General features: G+C 40.0%; 1 protein-coding gene across 32 annotated transcripts in view; it reads left to right on the top strand.

The window, feature by feature from the left end:
• The window catches only part of EIF4G3 (eukaryotic translation initiation factor 4 gamma 3), a 343267-nt gene that overhangs the window by 304125 nt on the left and 21932 nt on the right, over window positions 1–17210 (top strand). For 31 of the 32 annotated variants that reach the window (XM_043444851.1, XM_043444852.1, XM_043444850.1 and 28 more), the window contains 7 exons: window positions 617–749; window positions 3663–3757; window positions 5661–5754; window positions 6767–6884; window positions 8359–8579; window positions 10900–11018; window positions 14883–15055. In XM_043444851.1, the coding sequence (XP_043300786.1) occupies window positions 617–749; window positions 3663–3757; window positions 5661–5754; window positions 6767–6884; window positions 8359–8579; window positions 10900–11018; window positions 14883–15055 (953 nt within the window). The remainder of the gene's footprint in view (window positions 1–616; window positions 750–3662; window positions 3758–5660; window positions 5755–6766; window positions 6885–8358; window positions 8580–10899; window positions 11019–14882; window positions 15056–17210) is intronic. The other variant, XM_043444837.1, reaches the window with a different exon arrangement.

Genomic DNA, 17210 nt, shown 5'->3' with positions numbered 1-17210 from the left:
AGATATTGAGACTGTAGCTCAGAAGGGAAGGAATAGGAGAAGTGTAACTTGAAGGAGACAGCTTGTCTTACCCTTAGCAGAGAGGATAACTAGAGCTTAGAGTGATTGTGGCATTTTGTATAGATACCATAACCTTGATATGCGAGGAAGGAAAAGGCTAGTCGTCCTCGATTTAGAACCCCAGCGGAGTGTGGTGTGAGCTGAGTAGCAACGTATCCGACTGGGTCAAGGCCAGAAGTCCTGATCTTTCTTGACTCCTCCTCTCTCCTTTCAGAAGTACAAAATGATAAATTGTACAGATAGGTGGGCAGGTAGGTGGATGGGTAGATAGACAAGATAGGTAGGTAGATAGTTGGGCCATCCTTTCACTCTGTATTTTTATCCATTGACTTTTGTATATAGTAACTCAGAGTGGGTTGAGAAGGATTTAAATATTTAGCGCTAACATCTAAACTGCACATAGTGTCATCTGTAAGATGGTTGAAAAACTGCCATAGTACCAGATTTTATATGTATGTTATGCTTTTCTAGCAGTGAAAGTATAAAATAGATTTTTCTAAAGTTTCCTTTTTATTTTTAGTTATCTGGCTGACATTCTCATTTTCTCCTTTTATAGTGTAATTGGGTATCACGACGAGCAGATCAAGGACCTAAAACTATTGAACAGATTCACAAAGAAGCTAAAATAGAAGAACAGGAAGAGCAGAGGAAGGTCCAACAACTCATGACCAAAGAGAAGAGAAGACCAGGTGAGGGGTGGAGTCTACCGGACGTTAGAGGACTTGGGAGTTTGAGGGGTGAATATGTTAAGAATTTTATATTTAGATGTGAAATGAGAACAGAAAGACTGACCCAAACTACTTACCAATCACTGGTGATTGGTAAGTGAAACGGCATCACCTGGAGACTGGTTGTTGTGTAAAAACAGAGAATGTGGGAAGTACATATTATTTCTTTGACTACTCCAAAGTCAGTAATCAACAAGACTTTATTGAGCATCTTCTGTATACTCAGTATGGTGAGGGATATAAAAAGAGGTAGAAGATACAGCTCCTTCCCTCAGGAAGCCAAAACAGATAAAGGGAATGTTTTCGAGCAAACGGAATATACTATCAGTTATGAAATGTATTGTCCACTAAGGCTGTTAAAATTCAGAACAGGTTTGATAGCAACCTGGAGGAAAGGGGCACTGGAGGAAAGGGGCACTGGAGGAAAGGGAGGAAACTGAGCACTAGATGGCCAATATTTGGAAGGGATGGAAAAATTTTAGTCATGAAACTAAAATAAATATATACTGTAAAGAGGAATAAATAAGCCTGAGTAGAGTAAAATTTAAGTGTTCAGAAGGATTGAAAAAATGTTGAGAAGAATGTATCCAAATTAGGAACTTTGGGCTTGAACTGACATTAAGGAGCCACTGTGTGTTTTTGAGCAAAGGAGTAATAACATGCTGGATATGCATAAATAAAATGAGTCTGTTGCTCATTGGAAAAGACCCTGATGTTGGGAAAGATTGAGGGCAGGAGGAGAAGGGGGCAGCAGAGGATGAGATGGTTGGATAGTATCTCTGACTCAATGGACATGAATTTGAGCAAACTCTGGGAGATAGTGAAGGACAGGTAAGCCTGGCGCCATGTAGTCCATGGGTTCACAATGAGTCAGACACAACTTAGCAACTGAACAACAATGACAACATTGCTTGTCTCATGATGAATCAAGGGGTATACCAAACTCAGAAACGTTGTTGTCAGTTGAAATCCTATGTGGAAGGAGGTAAAACTTGGTAGTGATAAAAATAAAAAGGAAGAAACGGGAAAAAAAAAAGGTGAAATAGTAAGCATTTTACACCTGAGAAAACAGAAAATTCTATTGACTCAGTTTAGGAACATTAAAAGAGGAAACTTGTTTCAGAAGGGAAAGGAAATGATCATTTTTCTTATAAGCTTGTTTCTTCTGAGATGACATCCAAATGGGAATGCTCGTTTTGTCCACTGTGCTATGAAGAGCTCAGATGGTGACCCGGTCATATCAGTGTAGAGGTTGAGAGCGGAGACTCTGGAGCCAAGCTGTCTTGTGAGTTTCAGCTCTCCTGCATCCTAGCTGCGTGACCTTGCACAAGTCACTTAATCTGTAAAATTGATCGAATAATAGTACCTGGGATTTGTGTGAGGCTGAAATGAGATAGGTAAAGTGTTCAGCATAGCAACTGACACCTACAAAATATTCAATAGCCATGACCTGTTACTTATCAGAGACACTGTATACTCTTAATGAAGTTCTGAGAGATGACTCCACCAGGGAAGAAAGTGTGTTTTTCTGTTTCACAGGAACAAGGAATAATCAAGCGTGTTCATGATCATTAATATCACTTAGCAAAGAGAAAATCAAGAAGCATGTGAGAATTGGAAAAGCTTTTAGATAGACAGTTTGGTGGTCTTTCATTCAGTAAATATTCATTGAGTGCTTGTCATGTAACGAGAGACAAAGTCCATTACCTCCTGCAGCTCACATCTTAGGAGGAACATAGGGGGGACAAGTACTTAAATATATATGTTAAAAACATATGTCAGATATGTTCTATAGAAACACTAAAACAGAGAAGGAGTAGGAGTGCAAGGTTTGATGAGTAGAAAGGTTGCAGTTTTTTACTAGGACGATTGGGAAGCCTATTTAAGTTGGTGGTGTTTGAGCAAAGACTGAAGTAAGGGAAGGAGTTAATTCATGTGGATATCTGGGGAAGTGGGTTTTAGGAAAAGGGGATAGTAAGTACAAATGCCCTGAAGCAACCTTTTCAAGCACCAGCAAAAAGGTCAATGTGGCTAGAGCAAAGGTTATGGGGGGAGAGTGGTAGGAGATGGGGTCTGAGAGGCAGGAGCCAGATTACTTAGAGCAGATGAACCATTTATAAGGAGTCTGTCTTTTTCTCACAATGAACTAGATAACAGAAGTGTTTTGAGCAAAGAAGTGACAAGGCCTGACTCATAATTTACTAGGGCCACACTGGCTGCCATGATGATAAAAGGTGAGGATGAAAGCAGGAAGCCACTGATGATGTTTTTATACCAGTTGAGGCTTATTGCTGGCTTAACCAAATTTGTAGTGTTAGTAGTGGTTAGAAGGGGGCTAGATGCTGATATATTGAAAAGGTTGAACTGACAAGATTTGCTGACAAATTAAGTGCAACGTGTGAGAAAGAGGAGTCAAGGCTTTCTGCCTTTCAGTGCCTGAAAGTTTGGAGAAGCTGGTTTTAAGGGAATGATCAAACCATAGTGTGTCTTACAACATCATTAAGAGAAATAAACTTTGGAATAAATTATTTCCATCTTACTTCTCCCTAAGTGTTCTCATCATTAACTCTATACACATTAGATTTGGCCCTCCCTTCGGGAGGATTAGTCTAGCACTAAATCCTTGTTCATTTGTATGAGTTGGTTTCTTCCAGGTCAGTAATGTTTTATGAGAGATGGATACCAGTAGAGTGCTTCTACTTGAAATTTTCACGTTGTGGGTGGTAAGGAGACTGTCAGCAGTGCTCTCACAGTCTCCGTTGTCTTCTTCCTGGGTTTTGATTGGAGCTGTTGAGTTGAAAAGATCGCTCACCCTTTCATTGTCAAACTGATTTGAGACAGATGAGAGTCTGGCTCACTCTGTTTTTCCTACAGGTGTCCAGAGAGTGGACGACGGTGGGTGGAACACTGTTCAAGGGGCCAAGAATAGTCGGGTATTGGACCCCTCAAAATTTCTGAAAATCACTAAGGTGAGTGTGACATTTAAGAACAACTTCAAATAGTCTCAGAAACATGACTCTCAAAATTACTTCTCACATAAAATAGCCATATTACAGATTTTGCCTGGTAGTTGTATTTTATTGCCGATGCATTTCTACAGGGCAACCTTAGTAAGTGTACTCTTACCTAGTTGTCCTGGAATTAATCCTTTTTATTTGTATGAGTGTTAACCAAGAAGGGCTAGATTAGGTTTACTAAGGCTTATTAAATTGACTAGGTTAATTTCTTAAAGGTATGAGATACTTAGTATAAGAGAGATGATAACAAAAGTTCTTGAGAAGCCATAGTAAGTTGCAAGCTTTTATACATTGTATCCTTAGCTCTAAGGAAGGAGAAAGTGCCTCTTTAAGTTTGGCCATGAAAGGAATTAATGGTTTGCTGTATCTAAGGCATAAAAGAAAGCACAGAAGACCTACCAGAAATTATTCTGTAATAAAGACTTACTGGACTCTGCTTCCTTCTCTTGAGAGTCTATGGGCAGTAAGAGGAAAGAATTTTCTCCTGGCAGATGTTTTCAGCAGTAGAAGTTGATGACTATATGTAGAGTGAAGAGAACCTTGGAGAACATAGAGAAAATGGAATTACATTTTGTAAAAGTGGAAACTTCCACAGCCCACTGGGTTTTGCAAACCATTTGCAAATGTGGTTTGATCCTTACTTGTAATACACTTCCCATAGATCTGAAATTGGCAGCCTGCCAGGAGGATACTAAAGACAGTCTAAAGCTCACAATGAAGATATCAAATAGAAGAAGATGAGCTGTGTTGTTTGCATCCTTACAGTTTTTTCAAAGCACTGCTTCAGGATGGAGCATTCCCTCTCTGGATCTCTCTTGATGTATCAATTAGGATCCTGTTTTCTAAGACTCTGGTACATTCTTCCAGTTGTTTATGTCTCAAAGAAGGACTTCCATTGCTGAATACAACTTGATTCCCATCCGCTTCCATTTCCAGCAAGAGACAGTTTTAACTAAAATAATTCGTGTTTTAAAATATTGTTTCTGTGCATGGGCGCTATAATAAGGAATTGTTGGTATTAAGCCTACAACATTATTTCCTTAATATTTTTAAAAATATATAAATTAAAATAAATGTGTGTATTCAAATAGTTATACTGTTGGTACTCTATATAAATATTAAAAGCTCAAAACCATTAAGGAGATTGACTGTTAACTATTAACTGCATATAGCAAGCAGCGCTGTCGGAACACAGTAGCACCATTGTTAGGAGGACCTGCCTTGCAGCGTTTGTGTTGTGGTGTGCATTTTATGAGGTACTCTGCATTTGTACTGAAGTTGTGCTGGGAGTGTTAAATCTGAGAGAGATCAGGCACTCTGACTCCCCGTCTGACATGTTCCTGTCTTTCTCTTGTTTGCCTTTACTGAATCATGCGCCTATCTCACCACTCCTTCCCTGCCCCAACCTATTTTAGGCTTTGCTAAAATGTGAAATCTTTGGGTCTTTTGACCTGTTTCCTGACAGTCACTTGAAAAAATTAATGAGTTAATTTTGTAATATTGGTATATTCCTTTTTTTTTTTCTTTTCCCCATTGTAAAATCACTGGGCGTTGTTAGAGGGAAATCATTAAAAGCTACTTGGCAAACTGGCGTACCATCTTCGAGGATCTGAATGCATTCTCCAGGCCAGTGGTTTCTAGCTGTATTTTGTGGACCCTGGATTCCAAAGAGTTCTTCAAGGGCCAGAGGAATCCCAGTTTAATGGGAACAGCTCCAACTTATGTTTCATATATGAGTATTCCAAGCAAAATTTTGTTGCTGAAATTGATTTTATTGCACTGGGGTGAAAAAGAGAAGATAAACTATTCTTCTAGAATAGTTCCTACTGTTGACTCGTGATCCCTTACGTTGCAGCCCACAATTGATGAGAAAATTCAGCTGGTACCTAAAGCGCAGCTGGGCAGCTGGGGAAAAGGCAGCAGTGGTGGAGCAAAGGCGAGCGAGACTGGTGAGTGTGGGGCGTCCCTTCTCCGGAAGCTGGCGTCTGCAGTCGTTTCACCAGCGTGCGTTTTAGGGCAAGATCTGTAAACTAATCATGCCTAGATTTATCGGTGTCAGACTGAGGGTTTCCTCCTCAGTATGGATCCTTAGGTATTTTGAATATTTAAAACAAGTTTTTTTTTTTAATTCAATTAAAAGACTTTAAAACTTTAATCTGTTTGATTCCTTTGTTGTTTTGTTGCTTTTTACAAATTCAATATAATTAGAAAAGTTACTGGGACTCCAAATTAAAATGGAAACTCATATTGCTGAGAAAAATAATATTATTATCCAGAAGCATTTAACTTTAGGGTGTTGTGAAAGAAAAAAGAATTAGATTAAAATATTTTTCAAAATCTATGTCAGAAGTAGATTTTGAGAGATTTGACTTTAGGACTGACATACTTGGATCATAACAATTTATTTTTGTTTTTTTGTTTTTTTTTTCTTTTTTTTTTTTATTTTTATTTTTTTGTCATACATTGATATGAATCAGCCGGATCATAACAATTTAAACTTCATTATTAACCTCCCTCCCATATTTCCCTTCAATTACATAATTTTGACTTTTTCTTTTAAATTAAATTGTTCACTTAAACTCACATCCATACTTTTACATAAGTGACTGACATCACAGCATTTATGCAGCATTTTTTAAGTGAAATATTTTCTTTTGGTTTCACTTGCCTTCTTTCTTCCCCTATTTACCATTCCCATATCCTACTTAGGATAATTTAGTTGTATTTTTAAAGGAGCAAATAGTTGTAATGAACAAATATTTCTAAATTCTTTTTTGCATACAAAATCCTTCTAATACTGTGCTTCTGAGAGTATGGTCTGTGGACCAGGAGGTTGGCATCAGCTGGTTAGGCTTATTAGAAATGCCTAGCCTCAGGCCCTTCCCCACGAAGGCAGATCAGTTAGAAGCTGCATTGTAGTCATGTGATTTGTATTTTTTTCTCACTCCTTAATATCTGTAGATGCCTTAAGATCAAGTGCTTCCAGTTTAAACAGATTCTCTGCTTTGCAACCTCCAGCACCTTCAGGGTCTACGTCATCCACACCTTTAGAGTTTGATTCCCGGCGGACCTTAACTAGGTAAGCAGTCTGCACATTAATAAAGACTGACTTGCTTGTCAGGCTGGCTGGCTGGCTGGCTGTCTGACACAACACTCTCTCTCTCTCTCTCTCTCTCTCTCTCTCTCTCTCTCTCTCTCGTGATAATCCCTATGGATAGATTCCTTTCATCAATGAAGTTGATTTCCTCCAAGATAAGGAAGTTATAGAGTTCAGATGAGGTGGAAGGGAAGGGCAAGTTATCTGACAAATATCCAATAGCTTGCTCCACTCAGAAAGCCAGGCCCACCCAAAGAGCCCTGGGAGCTTGTGTTAGGGCTCTCCAAGGTAAGGCTGCAGGTGCTCTAGAGTAACTAGCACCCTCAGGCTGTGACCCTTAAGCTGTGAGTTAAAGGTCATGACCGCCCACCCATATATTTCTCTGTCGCACTGTTCTTGGAGTTATATTTGAGGTTGTCTTTTATTTTTCACTACTCTGTATTCTGCTGTCTTTCTGCTTTCATTTTGCAGGATTCTTACCGTCAGGTGTTCCATTGGCTAGTTTACAGAGAGTGGATGAGAAACTGTAGTATAGTGACAGAATAAAATGTTTTGATGTAAGCACTTTTGGAACTGAGTTTCTTTAAACTCTCAAATGTTTGTTTTTTATTATTATAATTAATATGACTAGGTGGATTTTCTAAGCTGTTTTACTATTCCTTTGGCTTCTGAAACAAAATGTAGCACAGGTGAACTTTTAAACGATAACCTGGATTGTCCTTGAGCATCAGTTGCGCTACTTAGATGTTTGTGGCCCTTTGCCCTGCTATACATGTCCCCCGATGGCTCTGCTTTTTGAGGACTGTGTCTGTTCCTGCATAGTGATTAGACCGTTGTCATGCCTCTAGATCTTCCTTTTCTCCTTTTAAATTCAGCATTGCTGATCTGTCTTGGGCTGAGGACCTCTTTGCCCTGCTGGTTAGAATTGTCTGAGAGAAGAGGAGGAAGACAGGAAGAGTCTCTCCTAAAATGAAGGAAGTGTGTGATCTGGGCTATTCAAAAACTTTCCATGACTTGGTCCTCAAATATTTTCCATGTATTTGAAATTTCTGAATAAATAAAATATCATAAAGTTTGTAAGACAATAAAACTGTATTATTTTGGTACTCTGTTTCCCTTTCACTCACTTAGCTCATACACTCATCACTGTCTTTCTTCTTAAAAGATTTTTTAAAATCTAAACAAGGAATTGCCATTGGCATTTAAAATTTTCAAGCGGTATCCCTTTAACATTTAAGGAAAAACTAAAGCACATCTTAGTCTCATTAAAGCACTGATTTTACTTGTTTATATAAATAATTGCCCTTTGGCGTGTAATTGGCGCCTCACACATCTAAAGCTATCTGTGAAAAGTTCTCCTGCATACTTTTAGAAAGTCTTAGTGTTGTTTTATAATTTGAATACAGAGGGAATGGAGGTGGTCTTTATTTTGAAAAGTGTTGTTTTGTCTTTTAAGTCGCGGAAGTATGGGCAGGGAGAAGAATGACAAGCCCCTTCCGTCTGCAGCAGCTCGGCCGAACACTTTCATGAGGGGCGGCAGCAGTAAAGACCTGCTAGACAATCAGTCTCAGGAAGAGCAGCGGAGAGAGATGCTGGAGACAGTGAAGCAGCTCACAGGAGGCGTGGACGTGGAGAGGGGCAGCTCTGAGGCTGAGCGGAGCAGAGCCAGGGAGACAGGTGAGGGGCTCTGTGTAAACAGGTACAGGTGAAGACCGGGGCCTTAAATCTGGGAGGGAAAAAACACAAGGAGACTTTGTGCCCGAGTAGATTTTCAGAATCAATACATGTTAACAGCACACAAGCCAGTGCTTTAAAAGTTAGAGGATATCTTCCTAATCTTACAGTTCTCATTACCCAGGTATCCCGTTGTTCAGCAGTTTGTAAATTTTCCCCTTTCACTATTAAAAGTGATGAAGATGAGGTCCTTTTGCTGTATCTTAAGCAATATGAATTTCTTCCAAGGTCCCTGAATTGTACCCCCTTGTGCATCCTTTGTGAAAAGTGAAAGTCACTCAGTCGCGTCTGACTCTTTGCAATCCCGTGGACTGTACAGTCCATGGAATTCTCTAGGCCAGAATACAGGAGTGGGTAGCCTCCCTTCTCCAAGGTATCCTTTGTACAGCCCCTCACATGTATGAAAATCCTGAAACTGTTGTTGCCACCACAGGGCAAACCAAAGAGAAAGTATCAGATGGTCTTTTATTACCTTCATCTTGGAACCTCTGTGGTTTTTGTACATGTTGAGCATGTATGTGCTTAGAGGACCAACTCAGGTACTGCTCTAAAAACTGCCTCATGTGTTTCACCTATCTGATTGTCAGTTTCCTCATGTCTTATATGGAGATAATAAGTGTACTAATTCTGTAGAGTTACTGTGAAGGTTAAAAGTGATAACACATGTAAATACTTTGAACATTACCTAGTAAATACAAAGTTTGCAAAAAGGTATTAGATGTCTTAGTGATGATAATGACAGTGATGAAAAAGTTTTAAATCTTAATCCTGAAGTAATACTGTTGTTTTATAACATTTTCCTAGCTTTCAGTTTTGTTTCATTATTTAAATTATGTCTCTTAACTGTAGTTTCTAAATGGATTTCACAGGCAAATTGAAATGTCTTTTCCCAACTGATGAAGACTTCATTCAGATCTTTCAGTTTTAAGGACAGGTGGCTTTCTTCTCCATGCTGGGTGGTTTGGGAACCTAACAAGATAGGGCATGAAAGCCATCTGGTGTGTAGTGGATCATGCAGCACAGCTGCCCACTGCACGTTTATTGTCTGGGTCATTTGTTCATTTGCCACGTGCACCTCAGCAGCTAGTGACTTCTGGGCACCAGGCCCTGCTCTTGGTCTTCCGTCTCCTGGGTCAAGAAGAAGTTTGTCAGATAACCCCATGAAAGATGATATATGTGGTGACCCAAGGATCGAAAGAGCAGATAAAACCAAGGAAGGTCTTGGAATGCAGGAATGGAAAAACCAGACCCTTAGTGTCCTTCCCTCCCCTATGTTGTAACTATTAACGGATTTCAGGTCCTCCTGAGCAGTATAGCCTGTCTCCCCTCCTACCCCATAGGGAGAAGTTATCTGCCTTAGTCTTCCCTTACCCAGGATACATGCCTCATCCAATCAGCAAATGACCCACAAGACCCCCAGCCCACTCCTTGTACCCTGGGTATAAAAGTGGACTAAGGACTTCTGTTCAAGGTCAGTTCTTCCTTGAACTGGCCCGCTGTTCTAACAGCGTCTCCTGCTCTAATAAACTTTATTCTCCTCTCCTGCCTCACGTCTGGAGATTCTTTTCCAACCCACACCCGCACCACGACCATATAGAAGGACAAAAGGAGAAAAATGCTATGAAAGAAACATAGTTGTAACAGACACAGGGGGATGTTAGAGAAGGCTTCCCTCGGGTCTGAAGGAAAGAGGAGTTATAACAGGGTTGCAGGGAGGACAGGTGAGGGGCAGAGAGGGAGCATCCATGTAGGAGGAGCACCCATGTAGGAGGAGCACCGTGAACAAAGCATTTGCAAGCCGCCGCCAAAGCCAGTGTGGCTGAGTGGGCCTCGCGTGCTCCTCCTCATCGCAGCAGTGGAGGGCAGTCACAATACAGAAGGAAAATGGAGTGTACTCTAGAAAAGCGTTCAGTCTCCGTGTTGTATACCTGAAACTAACAAAATACTGTAAATAATACTGTAAATCAACTATACCTTGATTTTTTAAAAAGAACTAAAAGTGCTAATTATAAAAATTTATCAATATCTCAATACCTTGTAGCTATTGTGGATTATGAAGTTATTTAGTATGTGTGTATTCTAAAATGTTTCTGTATTCTACTTTTAGGTGGCTTGCTTTGTCAAATTTGTATTTGTTTTAATGCCTTTACTAAAAAAAAAAAAAAAAACAATGTAACCACACACAAATATTATCAACCATAATTCTACCATTTTAATGATAATTTTTGTCATTTTTCCTTTCTCACTTTTTTATCCTCACTAGTGACAAAACCAGAAATTCCAGCAACATCAACCTCTGACAAGCCTGCGTTGTCAGAGGAAGAGATGGAGAGGAAGTCCAAATCTATCATTGATGAGTTTCTACACATTAATGATTTTAAGGTAAACAGAAACTTTTAGAGAGGAAGCAGCGGCACAGAAAGGCCGGTCGCAGGAGACGGGGTGACTCGGTTCTGGTCTCAGTCGGCAACCGTGAGCCGCCGAGACCTGGAGTGAGTAATCCCAGCCCCGCGCACTGCAGTCTGCACAGCCGAGGCGCTCCTGCCGAGCAGCTCGCAAGGTCAGCTGGCGGGAAGGGGGAGCGACTGTCAGCCCATCCCCACCGCAGCATAACCAAATTCATTTTGATATTAGTGAACAGAACCAACACATTGTGAGGAATTCCTGGCTCCTTGTATTACCTGTCATTTTATCAACATTCTCATAGTAACTTTAAAGTACAGCTGACGTTACTTTTTCTTTACTTCATAAGTGTAAAAACTGAGGCACAAAAGAGTACTATGCCAGGGTCAGACAGCCGAAGTGAGACACTTCAAGACGCAGCTTTCCGTTTGCCCTTCTTTAACCTTAATCTTCTCCTTGATCTTCATTTTAAGATAGCAATGAGTAAGATACACATACTGCCTGACTTCATGAGCCTTGTGGTCTTAGGTTAGAGACAGATCATAAACAGATAAAGTCCACCAAGTGTTCAATTGTAGTTAAAATTAATGCTAGGAGACCTGTAGGATCTTATAATGGGACCTGGTTTAGGGATCTGGGGTCATCAAAGGCTTATCTGTTAAAATTATTTGTCAGACACATTAACTGCTTTTGCTTTGGTAAAAGCTTACCAAAATTGTCCAAAATTTAGAAATAGGAAGGTTTTGCTCCTGAGCGAGTTAGAGTACTTTTCAAAACCCCTTGAAAATGCAGCAAAAATAAGAACACTAGCTGAAATAAGCCAAAGAATAGACTTCATATATTGTGACTAGTTAGATTCCTGGAAAATGAATAATATTGTTATAAATTGGCAGCACAGCTTTTTATTTTTTTATAACTGTCTGAGCCACCAGGGAAGCCCCTAGCACAGCTAGAGGTGCAAGAGGAAGGGGGCATGTGCATACCTACGGCTGATTCATGTTGATGTATGGCAGAAGCCATCACAATTTTGTGAAGTAATTATCCTGTAATTAAAATAAAAGTAAAATTGAAAAATAGAAGAGAAAGCTAAGGTGCAAAGGTGTAACATAACTTGCTCTAGGTCATACCTATTTCTGTCGTATAAATGGCAGACTTGGGATTCGAATCCAAGCTTCCAGCTTCAGAGCAGAAGCTATACTTTTTCTTCCTACCTTTTGGGTATTGGTGTGTCGTGCTAAAGGCTTATTACAGAGCTCATTCTAAGGAAGGTTTTTCCCTAACATTTTAATAGGTGCTATAGTTAACAGTAATACAAATGAGTATTTATTGAGCCGTTGTTTTGTGCTTGGCAGTATGCCAAGTGCTTATATACATTATATGCAGTCCTCACAGTAGCCTTGTGATAGGAAGTCAAAGCTGAGAGATTAAGTAACATTCCTGAACTCACACAATAGCAAGTACATGGCAGAACCAGGGTTCAGACATGCCTGTCTGACTCCACACCTTGTGTTTTTAGCCTCTGTGAGATCTGTGTGTTGAGCACCTGCAATGTGTCACCATGTTAAGGAATGCATGAGTGTGTGTTAGTTGCTCAGTTGTGTCCAGCTCGCTGCGACCCCGTGGACTCTAGCCCGCCAGACTCCTTTGTCCGTGGGGAGTCTCCAGGCAAGAATGCTGGAGTGAGTTGCTTTGCCCTCCTCCAGAGGATCTTCCCAACCCAGGGACTGAACCCAGGTCTCCCGCGTTGCAGGCAGATTCTTTACTGTCTGAAGCCACCGGGAAGCCCAAGAATACTGGAGTGGGCAGCCTGTCCCTTCTTCAGGGGCTCTTCCTGACCCAGGAATTGAACCGGGGTTTCCTGCATTGCAGATGAGTTCTTTACCAGCTGAGCCACCAGGGAAGCCCATTTTAAGGAATACTTCCTGTCAATATTGTAGTATATGTAGTGAACAACATAATCTGTTTTTATGGGTCTTTTATGGAGCTTGTTATGTTCTAGTGGGTGATACAGACAAAGCTGTCCTAAAAATAGGTAGTAACTAAATACGCAGCTTCTACAAAAAGAAAGTGTTTCAGTGCAAAGAAGTAAGATTAGATGGTATGATAACCAGTGATTGGGCAGTCACAGGGATTCTAGGGGGTGTCATTTCAGGTTAGAGGTCAAAAACAAGAAACAGAACATCAGAAACTAGGGAGAAGGGTAAGATTATGAACTGCTGTGAACTTAGAAGCTTCACATTAGTAGTTCCATGATATAGTTAGTTGGCCCAGTATGTAGATACAGTGACTAAATTCTCATTGGAAGACAATCACTTCAGATATAATATTAAGCATTGAGTATTTGCTGTCATTTTTACTCTCTCCTGAAAAGGCTTTATAACGATGATGATAGGCTTAAAATGAGGTAAACCCCCACAAGGACAAAGAGCATAAGCTGTAGAAAGCAGCACCATTCTGGAAGCTAGAAGGATGGGCGGTAACTTACTGAACATTCGATGAACGTGCGTGAGATGCAGATGGGGCTGGAAACAGACCGGCTGATTGGGTAAAAGTGTATGTAAGAAACAGTTTTACGTGACAGTTGTCTTAAAAGTGCCAGGGCGTGGAAACACAAAGAAGAGAGAAAAGATTGGCTTCTTGATGGTTCAGTGGTTGGAACTTGGCGCTTTCACTGCTAGGACCCAGGGTTTGATCCCTAGCTGGGGAACTAAGATCCTGCAAGCTGTGCAGCACGGCCAAAATCAAGAGTAAAGAGACATCATGACATGTGATGTTGGGTTTTCAGTTGGATCCTAGAACAATGAAAAAGCTATTTTGGACATTCGGGAACAGTTGTGGAAATTCCAGTATGTACTATATATCAGATATTTAGTTGATGTTATTATGTGAATGTTGAATTTCTTAGATACATATATAAGAAAAACAGCAGTTGATTAAATTGCAGTAAAGGTATGTCGGTGTACATTTATTACTCTAATTTCTCTATATTTTGAAAATATTTTAGATAAAAAGTTGACATGGGAGGAGGTATTAAATAACTTAACAGAGGGGAGATGAACAGTGGTGGAGACACCTAGACCTGCCTTACTCGCTGCTTCTGTCTCACGTGCATCTTCCCCCGCACAAGGACTGCTCTTAGCAGATACTGAATCACAGGATTTTGGACTCACACGAGCTGAGGTAGCTGAGGGCAGGGAGGCACACGGCTGTCTTGGTGATTCAGGGACCCCGCTGCCAGGCTTTTATTGTCCAGAACAGAGACACTGACCTAGCCAGATCATCCCATGGTAAGAACCAGTCTACAAGCCCCGCATCCCAAGATCTTCCTAGAAGATTTTTAGTACTTCAGCTAACCATGTCAACTTTACTATAAAAGGAAGACATTTTGCTTTGAAGATTTTGCAAACATTGCATACTGAGACAGAATTACCTCAGTTATCTCATTAAGGCCTTTGAATCATGACATGAATTTCTGTTTAAATATTACCTCATAATATACCATTTCAAGTTTCTAAATGATCATAATATAGATCCATGTTGTGTAGAAAAAGACATTTTTGGCTCTGGTCTTTTGAGTGATCTTTAAGAAGATGTTTACCTAAATACATTAGCCTTATAAAGATGCACTTTTATTTTTAAATATGCCCAATAATATTGCCCATATTATCCTGCATTTTACTGAGCTATATTAATGTTTAACTATATATAGTTCATATATATATATGAAAACTGTCTTGCTCTTTTCTACCAATTTTGTCCTAAGTAAATGTTTTTAAACTTATTTTAACACTCTGGCAATTTGATCCTTATTTTGGAGTAAGCTTTTATTTGCTGTTTAAACAGGAAGCCATGCAGTGTGTGGAAGAGCTGAATGCCCAGGGCCTACAACATGTGTTCGTGAGGACGGGAGTGGAGTCCACCCTGGAGAGGAGCCAGATCACCCGGGATCACATGGGCCAGTTACTGTATCAGCTGGTGCAGTCAGAAAAGCTCAGCAAACAGGACTTTTTCAGAGGGTCGGTATCCTACTCAACAGTGGTATTCAGTTACTAGGCTCTTTCATAGTAATCTTAAGAGTACATATCTTTTAAAGTATTTAGCAGTTTCCATAAGTTAAAATTGTATCTGCCATAATATGTTGATGTATATTATATTGAGAGTATGTATGTTGGTTGATATGATGGCATTTGATAGATTGTGCTAGGGCTTAGTGGTTATTTTCTGACTTTCTGTATCTAATTGTAGATAGACACATATTATGATGCAAGTCAGATAACAGAGACCCTCATAACCGCCAAGAAACTCGGAGCTCCTCATCAGCCTACATGTAAACCCTGAGAAAGAAGCTTTCTTTTGTGAGAAAAATTCTGGAAAATTAAACCAAAAAAGCTTCATCCTTTCACTAAACCGTGGTTAATTTTGGCCACGAAATGCTTGTCTGTCCACCCTGCCCCACAGAAGCATGTGTGGCGCCCACGTTGTTAGTGGTTCGGTTGCTCCGGGTTGGTTTCCTTATGATTTTTCTCTGATGGCTGAGTTGATGAGGTTTGGCTGTCACTTGTCCTAAATCCTGTGTGATCAGGATCTGGTTACCTTTGTGATCATCACAGAAACATGCATTGATAGGTTCTTTGTGGTACAGTCACAGAACCTTGCCTAGGCTTATGTTTTAACATCAATATTTAAAGTGAAATTGCATATGGTTTTAAAAAAAAATTGTTTTAGGAGCCATGTTATGCAAATGTAAACATAGAACCACAGCCAGAGCTGACAAGTACCCATTCTATGAGAGAAGAGGAACTGAGACCTGTAGGGTAAATGTCAGATGGGGTAACCCTTCCATCTCGTGTTCAGGGTGAATGCTCCGTGAGTGGGGTGTCAGGAAGATTTCTGCATTGTTTAAATTATTTTTCTCAGTGTTGAATCTTTTTTTTTTTTTTTTGCAGATCTCTTTTATGGTCTTGTAAATTAAATGCACATGATGAAATACCACCATATATCTCTCAGATATGGCCAATCTCTTAGAATAGTGTAATTATTAAATGCCAGGGTTGAATATACCTAGGAATAATTATTCATTTGATTTTTGTGAAGAATAATGGCAGTGTTCTCAGGGTCCCAGGAGATGTATATTTGTTCCTAGAATCTTTAAAAAGTTATACTTCATCAATAAGTTAGATTTCTCTTGATTCAGTGACTTGACTAGATTCAGGCTATCTGACTCAGTTAACTTAGAAACTTTGGCCCCCTCACTGTAAAAGCCAACCAATATAAATAATAAGAGCAAATGAGCATATTTACAGCCTCACAAATTGAGTTCTGCCCCTAGTCAACTTGGAACTATAGTTTTAATAATAACTTTTACATTAATTTATAAATATTTGCTTTTTGCCCAGATATTATTATATATTCACCAGAAAATTTTGAAAATGAGAATGCTAGATTACCATTTACCATTTTCTGTCTTTCTTCAAACCATAGTCAGAAGTTGCTTCATCCCTGAAAAGCCCTCGCAGAGTGTGTTCTAGCTTCATTGGCCTTAATTGAACTTGGGAGGTGCTAGCTTGGTTTCCAAGCTGTCTCAAACATTTTCATTTCCCTGAGGAAGAAGTATCGTGTCCAGACATGGTGTCCACACTTGCATTGGTAGTGGTGCTGTTGCGGCTGTTGGCAACACTACCACAACCACATTTCATTTAGGCCAAAAGGGAACACACCTGTGTCTCAGTAGCTGCTTCAGCTTTCTCTGCCCCTGCTTCCTCTGCAGCTCGTGATACTTAGTTAGACCTAACCAGGCTATCCTTAGACAAGACCCCTAGGAAGATCCCTATTCCTTCCTAAATGGAAAGGTCTGGCAATTTTTTCTAAGGTGGAAACAAAAGAAATAGCCCCATGTTAGTATCCACTAAGAGCCTTCTTGCACATTAAATCATAGTTTCCCAATTACTTCTGAAACCTAAGTTATAAATAGATCATATTGTCCAGAAAAGCCATTTCATTGGAGCCACCGAAATGCCTTGTCTTCTGTCTCTTTTAGTACCAGTATCCAAAGATCTCTGTCCTTACTCAGCATTGTGAGGGGAGCATCAAGGTCAGCTTTCTGGATCTTGACACTGCTTAATGCCAACTTCTGAGCAATTGTGGCTTCCCTGGTGGCTTAGACAGTAAAGC

The sequence above is a fragment of the Cervus canadensis genome, chromosome 24 (assembly GCF_019320065.1).
Source record: "Cervus canadensis isolate Bull #8, Minnesota chromosome 24, ASM1932006v1, whole genome shotgun sequence".
Classification (NCBI taxonomy): Eukaryota; Metazoa; Chordata; class Mammalia; order Artiodactyla; family Cervidae; genus Cervus; species Cervus canadensis.
Note: the sequence above shows the minus strand (reverse complement) of the source record. Positions and strands in the feature narration are given on the sequence as shown.